The sequence below is a fragment of the Chenopodium quinoa genome, unplaced genomic scaffold (assembly GCF_001683475.1).
Source record: "Chenopodium quinoa cultivar QQ74 unplaced genomic scaffold, ASM168347v1, whole genome shotgun sequence".
In the NCBI taxonomy this organism is placed as follows: Eukaryota; Viridiplantae; Streptophyta; class Magnoliopsida; order Caryophyllales; family Amaranthaceae; genus Chenopodium; species Chenopodium quinoa.
In genome coordinates this window covers 2,090,306-2,104,386 of record NW_018744311.1, presented here as the reverse complement: position 1 = coordinate 2,104,386, position 14,081 = coordinate 2,090,306, and the positions used below count along the sequence as shown (strand labels likewise).

At 29.7% G+C, this 14,081-nt stretch overlaps 1 protein-coding gene across 1 annotated transcript; it reads left to right on the top strand.

Moving 5' to 3' along the window:
- The first annotated feature begins 7,656 nt into the window (after nt 1–7,656).
- Nucleotides 7,657–10,516, top strand: LOC110696200 (probable WRKY transcription factor 30). The gene is made up of 3 exons (XM_021873483.1): nt 7,657–8,015; nt 8,460–8,588; nt 9,587–10,516. Exons 1-3 carry the CDS (start codon nt 7,681–7,683, stop codon nt 10,293–10,295), a joined length of 1,173 nt encoding a protein of 390 aa, XP_021729175.1. The 5' UTR covers nt 7,657–7,680; the 3' UTR covers nt 10,296–10,516.
- The last annotated feature ends 3,565 nt before the right edge of the window (nt 10,517–14,081 follow it).

The window sequence follows — 14,081 nt, the reverse complement described above, 5'->3', positions numbered from 1 at the left end:
TTTTTACTGGATTTTTTAGTGACGTGGAACCAGTTTTATGTAACACTATGGAGTATGTTGAAAAGTTGAATTTGAATTAATATAGCTTAAAATAAATTATTATAATATTATTTTGCTCATTGATTTTTGTTCATTTTAAATTTGATCATTTAAAATGAGTAAAGTTTAGTGAGTAAATAATTCGGGTGCAGAACAGTCTCTTGGGTTCGGACAATACTTTGAGTTGATGATATTATTAGTTACTACAAAGTGAATACAACACACTTTCTCTAAAAAAAATAAAAATAAAAATAAAAACGTAAATGCAATACTCCTTGCCAATTTTAACCTTGAATTTTGTTTAATTCAACTTATTTTGTCTGAAATTATTTTATTTCACCTTATTTATCTAAAATTATTATTGTGAGTCAAAATGAAAAAAAAAACCTTATTTGTTATGAAATTGTCTTAAATTTATTTTTGATTTTTTTTTTTACTCCGTATATCTCAAGTTATTAAAATTTGTTTTGAGGTATATGAAGTTTAGAAACTGCTTTCTTTTTGCATAGGTTAACCAATGTAATTGTTAAAACTAATAGGTCGTTTCGTAATGTTTAAAATTTTAACATTTTTGTTTAAAACATAATCGTAAAACTTTATAAAGGTAACATATGCATGATGCATTATATAAAAGATTAAATTAGTGATTGAATTGAAGCCTGAGAATATATTTTATATACTCTATTACATTATAGTGTACATCTAATGCATACTATCATACTCAAATTATTTATATACTTCCTACGGGTAAACATAATTTTATAGTACATGTAGATATGAAAGTTGGATTTTTAAAAAGAGAGTTCTCTTAGTAATTTATTTGATAGAAAAATATAAAAGTTGAGTAATTAATTTATGAGTACGATAGACAGCCAGCATGGAACAAAGATGTGCCACGGCAGCTAAAATATAATTTAATGGATGATGTATTTGCCACGTGCATAAGATTTGGAATTGACTCAAATTATTTGTATTTGGGTGGCTTCAAGGACCTTACGTTGCTACATTATGGCCATGAGATATTATTTTTTGACCCTTCTTATTTTTGGTGGCAACTTTTAAATTGGAGTTTTTTTCATTAATAAACTACAATTATATCCACAATAACCATAACTTTATAATTATCCACGAATAATTAACAAGTGTCACCATCTTATTATATACAAGAAGATATTTAAACCCAAACAAAAACCTATAATGAGAAACGAGACTTTGCATATATTTTGACACTCCTTAGTTTACAAAGTATTACTTGTTTAATTTTAATATGTTCTCTTTACCATATATTTTTCAAACTAAAATAATACCAAGTGTTTATTAAATCAAAATTATTTAGATCGATTAAACTTAGGGTTTGTTCACTTCAACTTAGTTTCAGTTCAGTTCAGCTCTAATCAATTCAGCTCCCAATTTCCTTATCTCATAAAATATTCATTTCAACTTTATTCAGTTCAATTTAATTTACTTTATTTCAGTTCAACTCAGTTTAGTAAATGAAACAAGCCTTTATTTTATTAATTTGTTCTATGATGTACGAGTATCATATTTGTTCTATGATGATACTTTTTTTTTCCTACATTTATTTAGTTTTGTTAAACTTATCTTATTTATAGTTTTACTGAACGTAAATTAATTACGGTGTAGTTTTTATAGGATTAGAAAATAGCTCCTTTTGAATTTTGATCATCCTAAATTCCAAAGGGTTTTACGTAATATAGAGCGATTATCCATTGCCAACCAACTTAGTAGAATATCTTTTGGGCCCAGAAAGACCGATCTCTTGAACGTTGGACCGCATTTTTTTTTGGGCCACGCAGAAAGTAGATCGTCAAACTTCAAAGCTCTAAATCCAAGCAATCAAGCACCAAGCAAAATGCAATAGACTTGTCTGTACACATATTTTTGTTAAACGGGTTTAGGCCATATTCAGAAAATTCAAGTTTATCAATATGATAAACAAAATTTGTTTATCAAATGGTAAAATTGTAAATAAATCAACAATTTTTTAGTAAATATGTGTCCCACTTTCCCACTGTTGATATATTTACGAAAATGCCATGATGACTGGGCATTTATGTTGTTTTATTTACCATTTTGCCATTTGATAAACAAATTTTGTTTATCAAATTGATTAACTGGGGCTTCCTCGGCCATATCCGTCACAAAAATTAAATATATTTTTTTTCAATACCCCTCACTCTTTACATTTATTTGATTGATGTGAGACAAAACTTTCACTCAAATGTGAATTTGCTCATTAGTTCAATAGCTTACTATCTTAAACATTTTAGGTGAACAACCCCATCAGTCCAAATTCAAGAGGATGTACCTTGAATTGGTATATAGACTATATACCCAAGGTATGCATCTTTAATTCCGAGCTAATGAGACTTGGAGAGTAATTAAGAAAATCATCAATTTGGCTCATTGTCAAATTTAGGGTTGGCTAATACGGAGTAATGTTTGTATATTGCATTTATTTAAATTAAGATTGACAAAATGGTACAACTTGACTATAATTAAATGCAAATGCCAGCCTTTTTCAATTCTGGTCAAAAGATGATTATTCCTCGATCTATTATTCTATTGGGCGTGGAAATAGAATTTTGTCAAATTAATTATCAAACTCTAATCTGATATATAAGTTGATTAAGGTTAGTTTTATGAAATTGTCCATGTGACCTAGGTATATCTAGTTGGCCCTTGGCCGGACATCATAACTTGGTCTGCTATGTTCTTTAATCTCAATTTGATTACAGAATCACCATTTTTTTTTTCTTATATATGCATACACTACCCATTGTTTTATAAAACTCATATCTTTTGAAGATGATACATTATATGTTATGAAAAATGTTAAGAATAACACTAGTGAGATTTTGAGCGTCTTCAAAACCTCACATTGTTTCTTAGTTCTTATATATTCATTTTATTTTGCAAGATTCTCAATAAGATCGGGTGTTTCATTCTGTATGATTCTCACTAAAAGCGTCGTTCTACTTCTATACATGCACATTAGAAGCACATAAAATCTAGTCTAAAAAAAGCATGATAAATTGATTCTACCGTATATTCATTCCTGTATGTATTTTATGTTACCCTAGTAGGTTGAGCTTCCTGGATTCTATACTATTAGAGGTCATTTTCTGTTTAATAAATAAATAAATAAAGTATTAATATTTAATAGGGCATGCACGAAAATGGAAATATAAATTGGTAAGGACAAACTCTTGATTTAATTATATTATCATTTTACTGTAACAATGATTAAAGTAATGTAATTTACATTACTTATTTTTTTTATTATTCATCAGCAATAACAAATGTGTTGGCATCTCAATCACTGAATGGCTGCACTTTCTCCAAAGAAATTAACAATAGGGAGATAGATACTCACTGTAGATTTCAATCTAGTACTACTACTATTACTATTATTGTACTACTAATATTTTGTCGGATCGAATATTAGTACAATAGTAGTACTAAATAAATGGCATACCATCATAGTATAAGTTTATGTTTATGTTTATGTTTATCTGTGTGACAATATAGGTATCAATTACATTAGCTAGCTAGTTTAAGTTATGGAAGAATATACTTCATATGTAGTAAAGTGAGAAAGCTAAGTCCCAGTTAATCAATTTGACAGATATCCACAACTAATTACTCATATTAAACCTTGCATGTATATATGATCATAATGTTATAATTATAATTTTAATAATAATTTCACGTAATTCCATATTTCACAAAAATTTATTGAGTTATATATATACATATACATATATATACATATATATATACATATATATATATACTTGTACTTGTATTATTTAATTGGGCTTTTTGTCAAAAACTATCAAATAAAACCCATATTTTGCGAAAAACTACCAATTTAAAAAAGTGTTGTGATAAACTACCTAACAAAGGTAAAATGTTATAAAAAAAAACTACCTAAGAAAATTAAAGGTAAAATATTGTAAAATACTACATATATCGAATTTTCACCGTTGATCGACCTCAAAACACTCCCAAAACCACCGCTTTCAATTCATTCCCAAAACTAACACAACTTGCTTGAAATCGTCTCCACCACATCTAAACCACCTTTCAACCCCAAACCCACCACCTCTAACCCTAAAAACCACAATCCGGAAGCACTAATCTACCCTCACCAACTCGGAATATCCTCCAACCACCCTGAAAATAACCTTACCACGTTGAAAACCAACCCTCACGGTAGTTTGGGGGGTGTTCTAAGGAGTATCAACATCCTAAAATTAAGTCAACGGTGGAATTTCGGTCTAAGGTAGTATATTACAACATTTATCTTTTACAAGGTAGTTTATCACAAATTTTAGGTTGTATAAGGTAGTTTTTGACAAAAAAAAACACCCTATTTAATTTAGTGTCTTGGCCGGTGTTGGTTTGAGCCATGTGCAGTTTGACAATCTAGCTTATGCACAACCAACTTGTTATATAATATAGACAGATCGTTTTATAAGGGGATTATAAACCGTAAAAACCAGCTTGAGTATAGAGGGCACGGTCATTGCGCACCTCTAGCAATGTCGATCTAACCACACCGGAGAGTGTGGATAAGAAGTATGAACAAATTTTTTTGTACAATTGTCCCAACAAGCGAGGAAAGGGAGATCTAGCAAGCGGAATCTTCGCCCTAAATGTGCTGAATGTGCATACTGCACACCAACCTAAGTAAACAATTAAAGAAAACAATATTATTACATTACTATAATTAGGAGATGATTCAAAGTTAAAAGATGTTTTAATTTCCAATGAATTAAGGTTTTAAAATAATAGGAACATATCCCATATATTGAGGCTAGGATTGAGCTTAGTGCGTGGATGGTCTGACCATAATGGATGACCTATTTATTTTCGACGTAAGCATGGCTTTTCATGCTGATGTCATATACTCTTTTTTTCAACCCTTCTACTTTTTAATTAATTATTTTAAATATTGGGTTGTTGTTCATAGATTAAGTTGTTTTAAATATTTTATGTTAATTTAGACAAAATTATGTGCGTTTAGTGTATAATTGAATTTATGGTATATACTCTATTACGAAATAATTATCCTTATTGAGTATGAACTAAGAATTAAATTAGCAATTTTCCAATTTTTTTTTTATAGTTCTCGTTTGTTAGTGTTGGCGGATAGTTGGTGAGCACTTGTATTATGCAACGATCTAGCAATAGGATCAGGTGGTACATAATTCATATTCCTTTTCACAAGAAATAGTAGAATGAGGTTACTTCATTCAGTATATATGTAGTCTATGTACTTGCAAAAAAGTTGGAAACCCAATTTAAGTAATTTTTTTTTTTTTTTGTGAATAGATACTAGTCATACTACTATAAACTGTTTTTTTTTTTTTTTTTTTTTTTTTTTTTTTTTTTTTTTTTTAATCCATATGTTTTAAAACAATAATCAATCAATTACATTATACTAAAGGCGAAACTTAGAGAACGGCCTTGTTTGGCAAGTGGCTGTTGGCGGTTGGCTGTTGGCTGGTTCACTTGGCTTGTTTGACCAGCTGGTATGTTTGGCTGTTTATAATGGCTTTTGAAATTGGCGGTTAAAGCTGACTGTTTATAAAAGTGTTTGGTAAATTAATTGTTGGTAGTTGACTGTTTATTAGATAATTTGTGGGCCAACAAGCCAAAAGCCAACAAAAAAGCTACTCAAAGCAGCTTTTTATTTTGGCTTAAAAGCCAGCTTTTTCACTGGCTAAAAAGCCAATTACCAAACACATTTTTTGGCTGTTTGACCTCATAAAAAAGCCAAAAGCCAAAAGCTAACCAAAAAGCCACCAAAAAGCCATTTACCAAACATGGCCAACATTTGACAAAATATTATAAAAAGTTTTCCCTTCAAAACCACTTACTAAAAAAAACTTATTGTAATTAAATTATGACTTTTAGTTTGTATAAAATCTAAAATAAATGTCCTTAAATATCAAATTGCCCTTTGTAAATTTGTAACTAGCTATAACATGTTTAATTAATTTCTTTCACAATATTTCATACTTTTTACTACTAAGTCTATTTATAATATTTATATCCATTATTTTTGGTAAAATTTATTGTCATTAGATTATTTAACAATAGTGCATTGCACGGGGTTTAATCTAGTTAAACATCTATAGTAGTAATCTGGAAAATAAAAAAAGTACTTATGTTATTCTTTGTACAAGATATTATCTCCATTCTATAATTAAACATTAATAAAAAATAGTCGTAGGTGATATAATGAAATTATATATCAATATTAAAGTTGATCAAGTGAGTCATTAAGAATAGTATCTATTAAATTCAGGTGTAGTTTGGTTGACAAAAAAAAAAAAAAAAATCAAATCAAAGAATATTAAAAATTCTAGAAAAAAAAAAATCTATTGTATTGTTTAGTTGACAAATTCACGAGAAGTAGAAATATGACATGTTTTAAAACAATCAACATGTCTAAGTAGGCAATACAAGTTAACCCCTCTATAGCTTTTAAAGGATTGATGAGTAACAACATCATATATGCTAACACATGTTAATGCTGTCCATTAATCATAACACAAAGATCACTCACACATTTCCCCTCAAGATATATTACTAACATAAAATTTGATGTTTGGTGCCACCTAGATCATGCCACATGTCAATACGGTATTATGCCATGTCATCATGACATCATTGGACGAAACAACTTCACAATCTACTCCTAATTAATTTTTTGAACAAATAATTATTAAAAAAGCTAAAAAAATAAAATAAAATGATAATACTATGATTAATTAGTATCGTTAGTCGAGATAGCTTAAAAGAAAAAAAAAATCAATTTAGCTACTATAAATAGGCAAATTTCTCATTTCTATAATATTATTTCTAATAAAAACTTAGGAGTAAGAAACGCGGATAAATATTTTTTATTATTAAGTGACAAGTACATACAAACTAATTAACTATGGTTATCAATAAGTTGATTAATAATATTCCACTTTAAAAAAATTCCACTTTATTTTCTTGACCTTATCTTACGTTAATAGTCAAGACCGTGTGCAATAGTCGAGCCACATTTGACCGTAGAAACAAGTCATATATTCTCAAATACTTGATCTTTTTAGCTTGCTAGCTAATTCAAAGGTGAGTAATTAACACACTCTTTACCCTTTCTCTCTTTATCATTCCCTTGTTCTATTCGATCTAGCTAGCTATTTACATGATGAGCATGCTTCTTTGAGATTCGATCTCGGGATCTCGCGAGAGGGTGGCACGACGACCCGGCTCCCCCGATTGTTGAAGAACTAGCTAAAGCCATTGTGCAACTTGCGTGTGCTAGCTAGGCGCCATTGAAAGATTCATCCATATCAAAATCCTCAACTTGTTTGTGTTTATTTACTAGTATGAGTTTGCAACTTGTGTAGTTGACTCTCATGTTGTCCCTTTTTAATTTGTTTTTAATCATCTTATCTTTCCATTTTTGAATTATATTATATATAAGTTTACAATAATTAGTATTTTGTGTTTAGTTTTAGTTAGCAAGAAATATATGAGGTATATATATTGATTGAATCATATATATATGTTGGTTTTATAGGGCTTATTTTGGGTAAGAAATAAAGAAAAATAATGGGGAGCAATGTGAATGATATGATGAGTTCAAAGAGTTTGGTGAATGTGCTTGTTGAAGGGAGAGATCTTACTAGGGAACTTCAGTTGGGTCTTGGCAACGAGATACACTCATCTTCCAATAAAGCATATGGATTGATGGCTAAAGACATTTTGGCCAAATTTGAAAGGTCATTACAGATCTTGCAATATGATTCAACGAACCAGTTTCAATTTCAGCTGACAACTCCTGCAACAAATGACTCCCCTAATTCCTTTAGTGGAAGCCCTAAAAGCTTAGATTCTGACGGAGATTTCAGAGATCCAGCTGAATACAAAGATGACTCTAAAAAGAGGTAAGTGTCTACCATGTGAAGATTCAATTTGGCTCATTAAACTAGATAATTTTCGACAGAGATCCAGTTTAAAGAAAGGTTTACATTTTGTGGTTTCCTATAGTCGTTGACTATATAGGGATAAAGTTGTGTATATCCAGACCTTTATTTACAAACTTTTCTAGCTCAAATTTGATTCTTACTTTTTGTGTTTTGTTATTGTAGTATTGTTTACTTTTTGTGCATAAAAAGGAAGAAACATGATTATAGACATTATTTTTTTGTTTTCTATGTTTAATTTATCATATCATTTAATTTGTAGGTCTTAGTTTTGAAAATCATTACACTTTTGTGATAAAGGTACCCTCATCAATATGTGCCATTTTTATCATCAAATCAATTTCATTAATCGTGCTTAATTAAACTTATGATCAAATTAACTATACTATGTACTTCGTATTACAGAAGGATTTCTCCTCGAATTACACAAAGAGTGCAAGGTTCTACTAGCAGTGGACTCGAAGGACCAATTGAAGATGGTTATAATTGGAGAAAATATGGACAAAAGGACATTCTTGGAGCCAATTTTCCAAGGTATGTAATGTTATCAGTACATAATTAGGATTACTTAATTATTATTTAATTAATACAATATTATTGCATATTTTATCCTTATCATATATATGAATGTCCATAAAACAAGGAAATTAAAGCATAACAGAAGCTTCAAATAACAGATACCAATATTAGTATATAATAATCCATTAATCCGTACTCATTGTATACAGTACTTTGCAAACTCTGGTTGTAGTTCAGTCATTAATCATGCATTCTTCCAGCTAATTAAAGAGTTAATTTATAAATTGACACCTATCCATGAATTATCAGTGATAACTTATACAATTATATATATATTTTTTGAATGACATTTTTAAGTACAATAATAACGATTGCATGATTAATAAGTTCGATTATTGCTATATACTTGTATCATCTACCACACGCATTCTAATTAAACAAGTCAATACTTTACTTCCACAAATATGGAATTTAACGGGACAAATAATGTGTGATTCCTTGTGTGGAAATTAAGGGAACATATATAGTGTGTGTGTGTTTTTTTAATTTAATTTGCATGGTCGGAAACAGATTTGGGTAACAATTACCATTACCTATAAGTATTAATTAGGTAATGATTTCAGCTTATTTAATTTATTATAAGTATTGGGTAACGATTGCCATTATCTATAATGTGTGATTCCTTGTGTGGAAATTAAAAGGTTTGGGTAACGATTACCATTACCTATAAGTATTAGATAATGATTTCAGCCAATTTAATTTGTTAATAATTACCTCTTTAAAACCTAGCTAAGATAACAATTACCTTGTATCTTCTCAAACAAAAAAGAAAAGGAGTTAAATTTAAGTGATTATTTTCATGGTTAAACCAAACAAATGAAAAGGTGATTAAATGATTCATTCTCCTCTCTTATTCCATTCCTTTACAATGTTCATACTAAACACCACCTAAAGGTGTTTATTATTTCATCTAATACAATAATAATTACTATGATCTTGATGATGATTTGCAGGGCATATTATAGGTGTACACATAGAGTTTTCCAAGGGTGTTTGGCCACAAAGCAAGTGCAAAGAAGTGATGATGATCCTAGCTCCTTTGATGTCACTTATCGCGGTAAACACACCTGTTCTCAGGCAGCTTCCTCCTCCTCCTCCTCGTCCTTCCAACTTCCAAACCTTACACCCAAATCCGAACCTATTGAAACCCTAATCTACACTCCTCATCAACATCCACATTCTCAACAACCACCACAAAAAATCATGTGGAATTTCAAAAGAGACAATAATGTTGAAGACATCAAACCTATTATTAACACTCATAATAATAATAATAATAATAATAATAATAATAATAATAATATCAACCTAAAAAATAAATGTCCTTCCTTTTCCTTCCCTTCATCCTCTAATTCATTGCTTCATCATAGTGCTAATAATAACTTTGTTGATCATGGAAATTTTCCTACCAATTCAAGTACATACACAACATACCAATCTTCTCAATGTCTAATGAATAACAACTTCAATGATCATAACAATAATCAGAATAATATTGAAGTTGATCATCAATTACAAGGTGCTTTGATTCAACAAAATGGTGTCCATCCATCATCTACCTCGGCTGCTAACTCCCCAACGATTGCATCGGAGCTTTCGTTTGATCATCATGAAGGTGAATTTGATGATGTTTTCAATCTTGAAAACCCAAATTATTATTAATAGTATTTGTTTGTGCACATACATTTTTCCAAGGATGACAAACAGCAATTAGTAGGTTCGCATTTTAATTTGAGTAGTGATGGAATGCATTTGTTTCCTAGGTTTAGTTAAGTGAATGAGAGTCCTCCAGAAAAATTATATACTAAATACTCCCTCCATCCAAAACGAAGTTTTATTGTCCTATTTTTAGTGTAATTTGAACTAGTAATGTGACGACTAAATAGGTCTGGATGGCGGTAGTATTAGTATACGTGTCTACCTATTTCCTTTAGTTTCCTGATTTAATTAATTTCTAACAATTTTGTTTTGTGCCCACGTACATTTATTTTTTTCCCTTTAGTTTTCAATTCAAATACTTGATTAGAAATGATCTATGTATTCTTATTCAGTATTTAGTTCTTCTAAGTTGTAACATAATAATGATTATGAAATAATTATTGGAAGTTGAAGGTTTTTTATTGACATGTTGTATGTCTTAATTTTGATGCATGTATGCTGACATCGTGGTAATATGCAACTACACACACACATATATATATATATATATATATATATATATATATATATATATATATATATATATTTTAAAATAGATGCAACTATATCAAAAACTTTTGTATATATTTCTTCAAAAAAAAAAAAACTTTTGTATATACCCGGTTTACACTAATTTTATTGTACATCGAGCAGTATAAGGGTAACTTTTACCTAATTTTAGGGTAACTTTTTGCCTTTTTTTTGGAAACTTTTAACATAATACAATTTTTTATATAAATAGACAATAAGAAAAGTTGTATAATGGTAATTTAATTACATTTAACACAAATAATTGATTTTTAGTCATTTAAAATGTGATTCTTTACTAAAAAATTTTATTTGTATTGGATTACTTTTATGCATATTAGGGTAACTTTTATTTATTTTAGGGGTAACTTTTGATCAATCTAGTCTATCTTTATAGTGGATGTACAATAATTATTGTACACCCAATTTTTTTTAAAGTTTGTACAACTATATTATATATATATATATATATTTAGTTAGAGATACTACTTTTTGCCTTTTAAAAGAAAATATTAACCTATTATGAGGATTTACACACTTGTATGTAATTTATAAGGACACACCATATTTATATATTGGCCAATATATTTGGAAATACAATATCAACTTGTCTTGCTAGATATATTCTAATATACTTCCTCCGTTCTATTAATATTACAACAATGGACTTTTTGCACTATTCATCACTCTTGTTTGACTCATATAATATGAGTTATACGTTAAGCAAAATATGGTCAAGTGGGATCTTGTTGGATTCGTCTCATATAATACTTTCACAATATCAACTTTTTATAATTTTTACACTTACACAATTGTAGATATTTAGCATATAAAATGTGTTTTGGGATGCGTAATTTCCTCCTTGTTGCAATATTAACAGAACAGAGGAAGTATATGATTTCCAAATATTTACAAAATTACAAGCAATTGCACCTCATTGCTCTAGTCCTACAATAATATATTCTTAGGGAGAATCCGTGTTTGATCCCCACAATAATAATTGGAAGGGAACTAGAACTTTACCACTCAGAACTAATCCCCGAATACAGATTAGCCCAAAAGGCGAATCGGATGGAACACCAAAAAAAAAAAAACTTTTTTTTATTTAATTTTGTTTTTTGCACAATTACCATTATTGTTTCATTTATTTATACACATTTCAATGCTCAGTTATGCAACCCAATCCATAATACCCAAATTGAAAATAAAACTAATCGAAAAAGTTAACTTGATACACAATGTGACTAGAATAATCAATTTCGCTTCAACATGAAATTAAACTAATTAAATTTTAAAACAATATGAATTAATTGACCCAAATCAAATTGATTTAGAGATGTTTATTTGAATAGTGAAGAAATATATACAAATTGGTGGCAACTGGATTAACGTTTATTATATTATTGTGGCACCCACACAAAGATTACTTGCAAAAACTCAAACATGGGTTCAATTGAAAGTTTTAAATTAATAGGAAAAATTCATAGGATAATAAATTCATTAAATTATAAAAGAAAATGAAAGATACAGGATTAATTAGCGGAATTACTCATTCTTCAAATATAAAATTTTACAAAAATGAGATGTTAATAACATAAGAAATAGATATGTATAATTCTTTTAGCCTTTCATGGCATACCTCTTAATTGTTGATGTATCACATGACTACAACTGATACTCTTATGCCTTGTATTAAATCTGTTTTCATTATTAATTAATTTACCATTCATTATTAATTAATTTAGCAAACATGATCGTGCTTTGTTGTTTATAAAATCCGTGATAATGAAATATAATATAGTGTTGTAGATTGCAAGGTATAATAGAAGATATTATCTAAACTATAATGCTTTTTGATATTATATCCATAATAGTTGATATATATAATTAATTTCATTAAAACCTACGTATGTATAATAATCACTGTGATAAAATCATCTTTGAGGATATTCTAAAGTTCACAAGTGATTGCAGGTCTTTCTATTTCTTTTTCATCAAGAGGTTGTATAATGTAGTGGCTTATAGCTTAGTTGAAGTAAGTTACAAAATAAGTATAGTTTGAATTACAAGAGGCTATTTGTAATGATCTTGATTTTTTTCACTTATCAATACCATCCAACAACACAATCTCGGACATTGTCACACCATCACAAAGCCAATTTGCAAATACTTACAAGAGAACAAATTTAGGTAAATGTCAATGGTGTCATATCCTTTCACCGGACTATCTATAATATTATTAAAACTCAATGGGATAACATGGTATCGTCATGTGTCATCTTTTCTTTAATATAAGAAAAATTTATTAAAAATACCACGACCTTTCATCAGTCTTCCCAAAATAAAACGACCTTTGAATTATCTCAATATAACACGACCTTTGACACATATCTTCCATAAATGAAACGTGATCGGTTGGTAACCTATTTAATAGGTTACATATGACACGTGTCAAAGTATCATTGGTCAATTTTTATATAATTTTCATTTTTTTAAAAAAAAAAAACCTTAAAATTAAAAAACTTAAAACATAAAAAAAAAAAAAAAAACCTTATTAATAATAATAATAAAAAAAAAAAAAAAAAAAAAAAAAAAAAAAAAAAAAAAACCCCACTCAGCCCTACCAGCTTTACCGCCCCTCCTCCTCCACTGCACATCCCCCTCTCTTCGCCAGCGTCTTCCTATCCCAACCCCATCGACGCTAGACCTCCCTTTGATCCCTTTTCCGGCGCCCTTTAATTCCCATCCCCGATTCCGTACCCCCTCCCATCCCTGTCCCCAAATTCGGCCCCCAATTCCTACCTTGTTCCCGATTTCGTCACCCCTCTCTACCACATTTCGATCAGATGCTATCACCTATTCACCTCCCTCTCCTTCACGCAAGCTCTCTCTACTCTCTTTTCCCATAGGTTAGGGTGTTGATTGGGTTTCAAGGGTGGAGCGGCAATTTCACGATTTTAGGAATAGATGCGGTGGTTTAGCGATGGTTTCAAGGTGATGGATGAGGATATGTACGTGGGTTTGTTTTGAGTATAAGGTGGGAGGGGGCAGACTTAGGGAGTGGGCCGGGGTTGTTTCCGATGTGGTTGGCTGGGTTGGGGTGGTTTTCGGGGAGTGTGTGGTGGAGATGGAGGTAGAGGTAGGGAGGGGATCACGAAGAAGAAGGTGGTGTTTGGTTAATTTCAATTTTTTTTTAATTAAGATCATTAATATTTTAAAAAA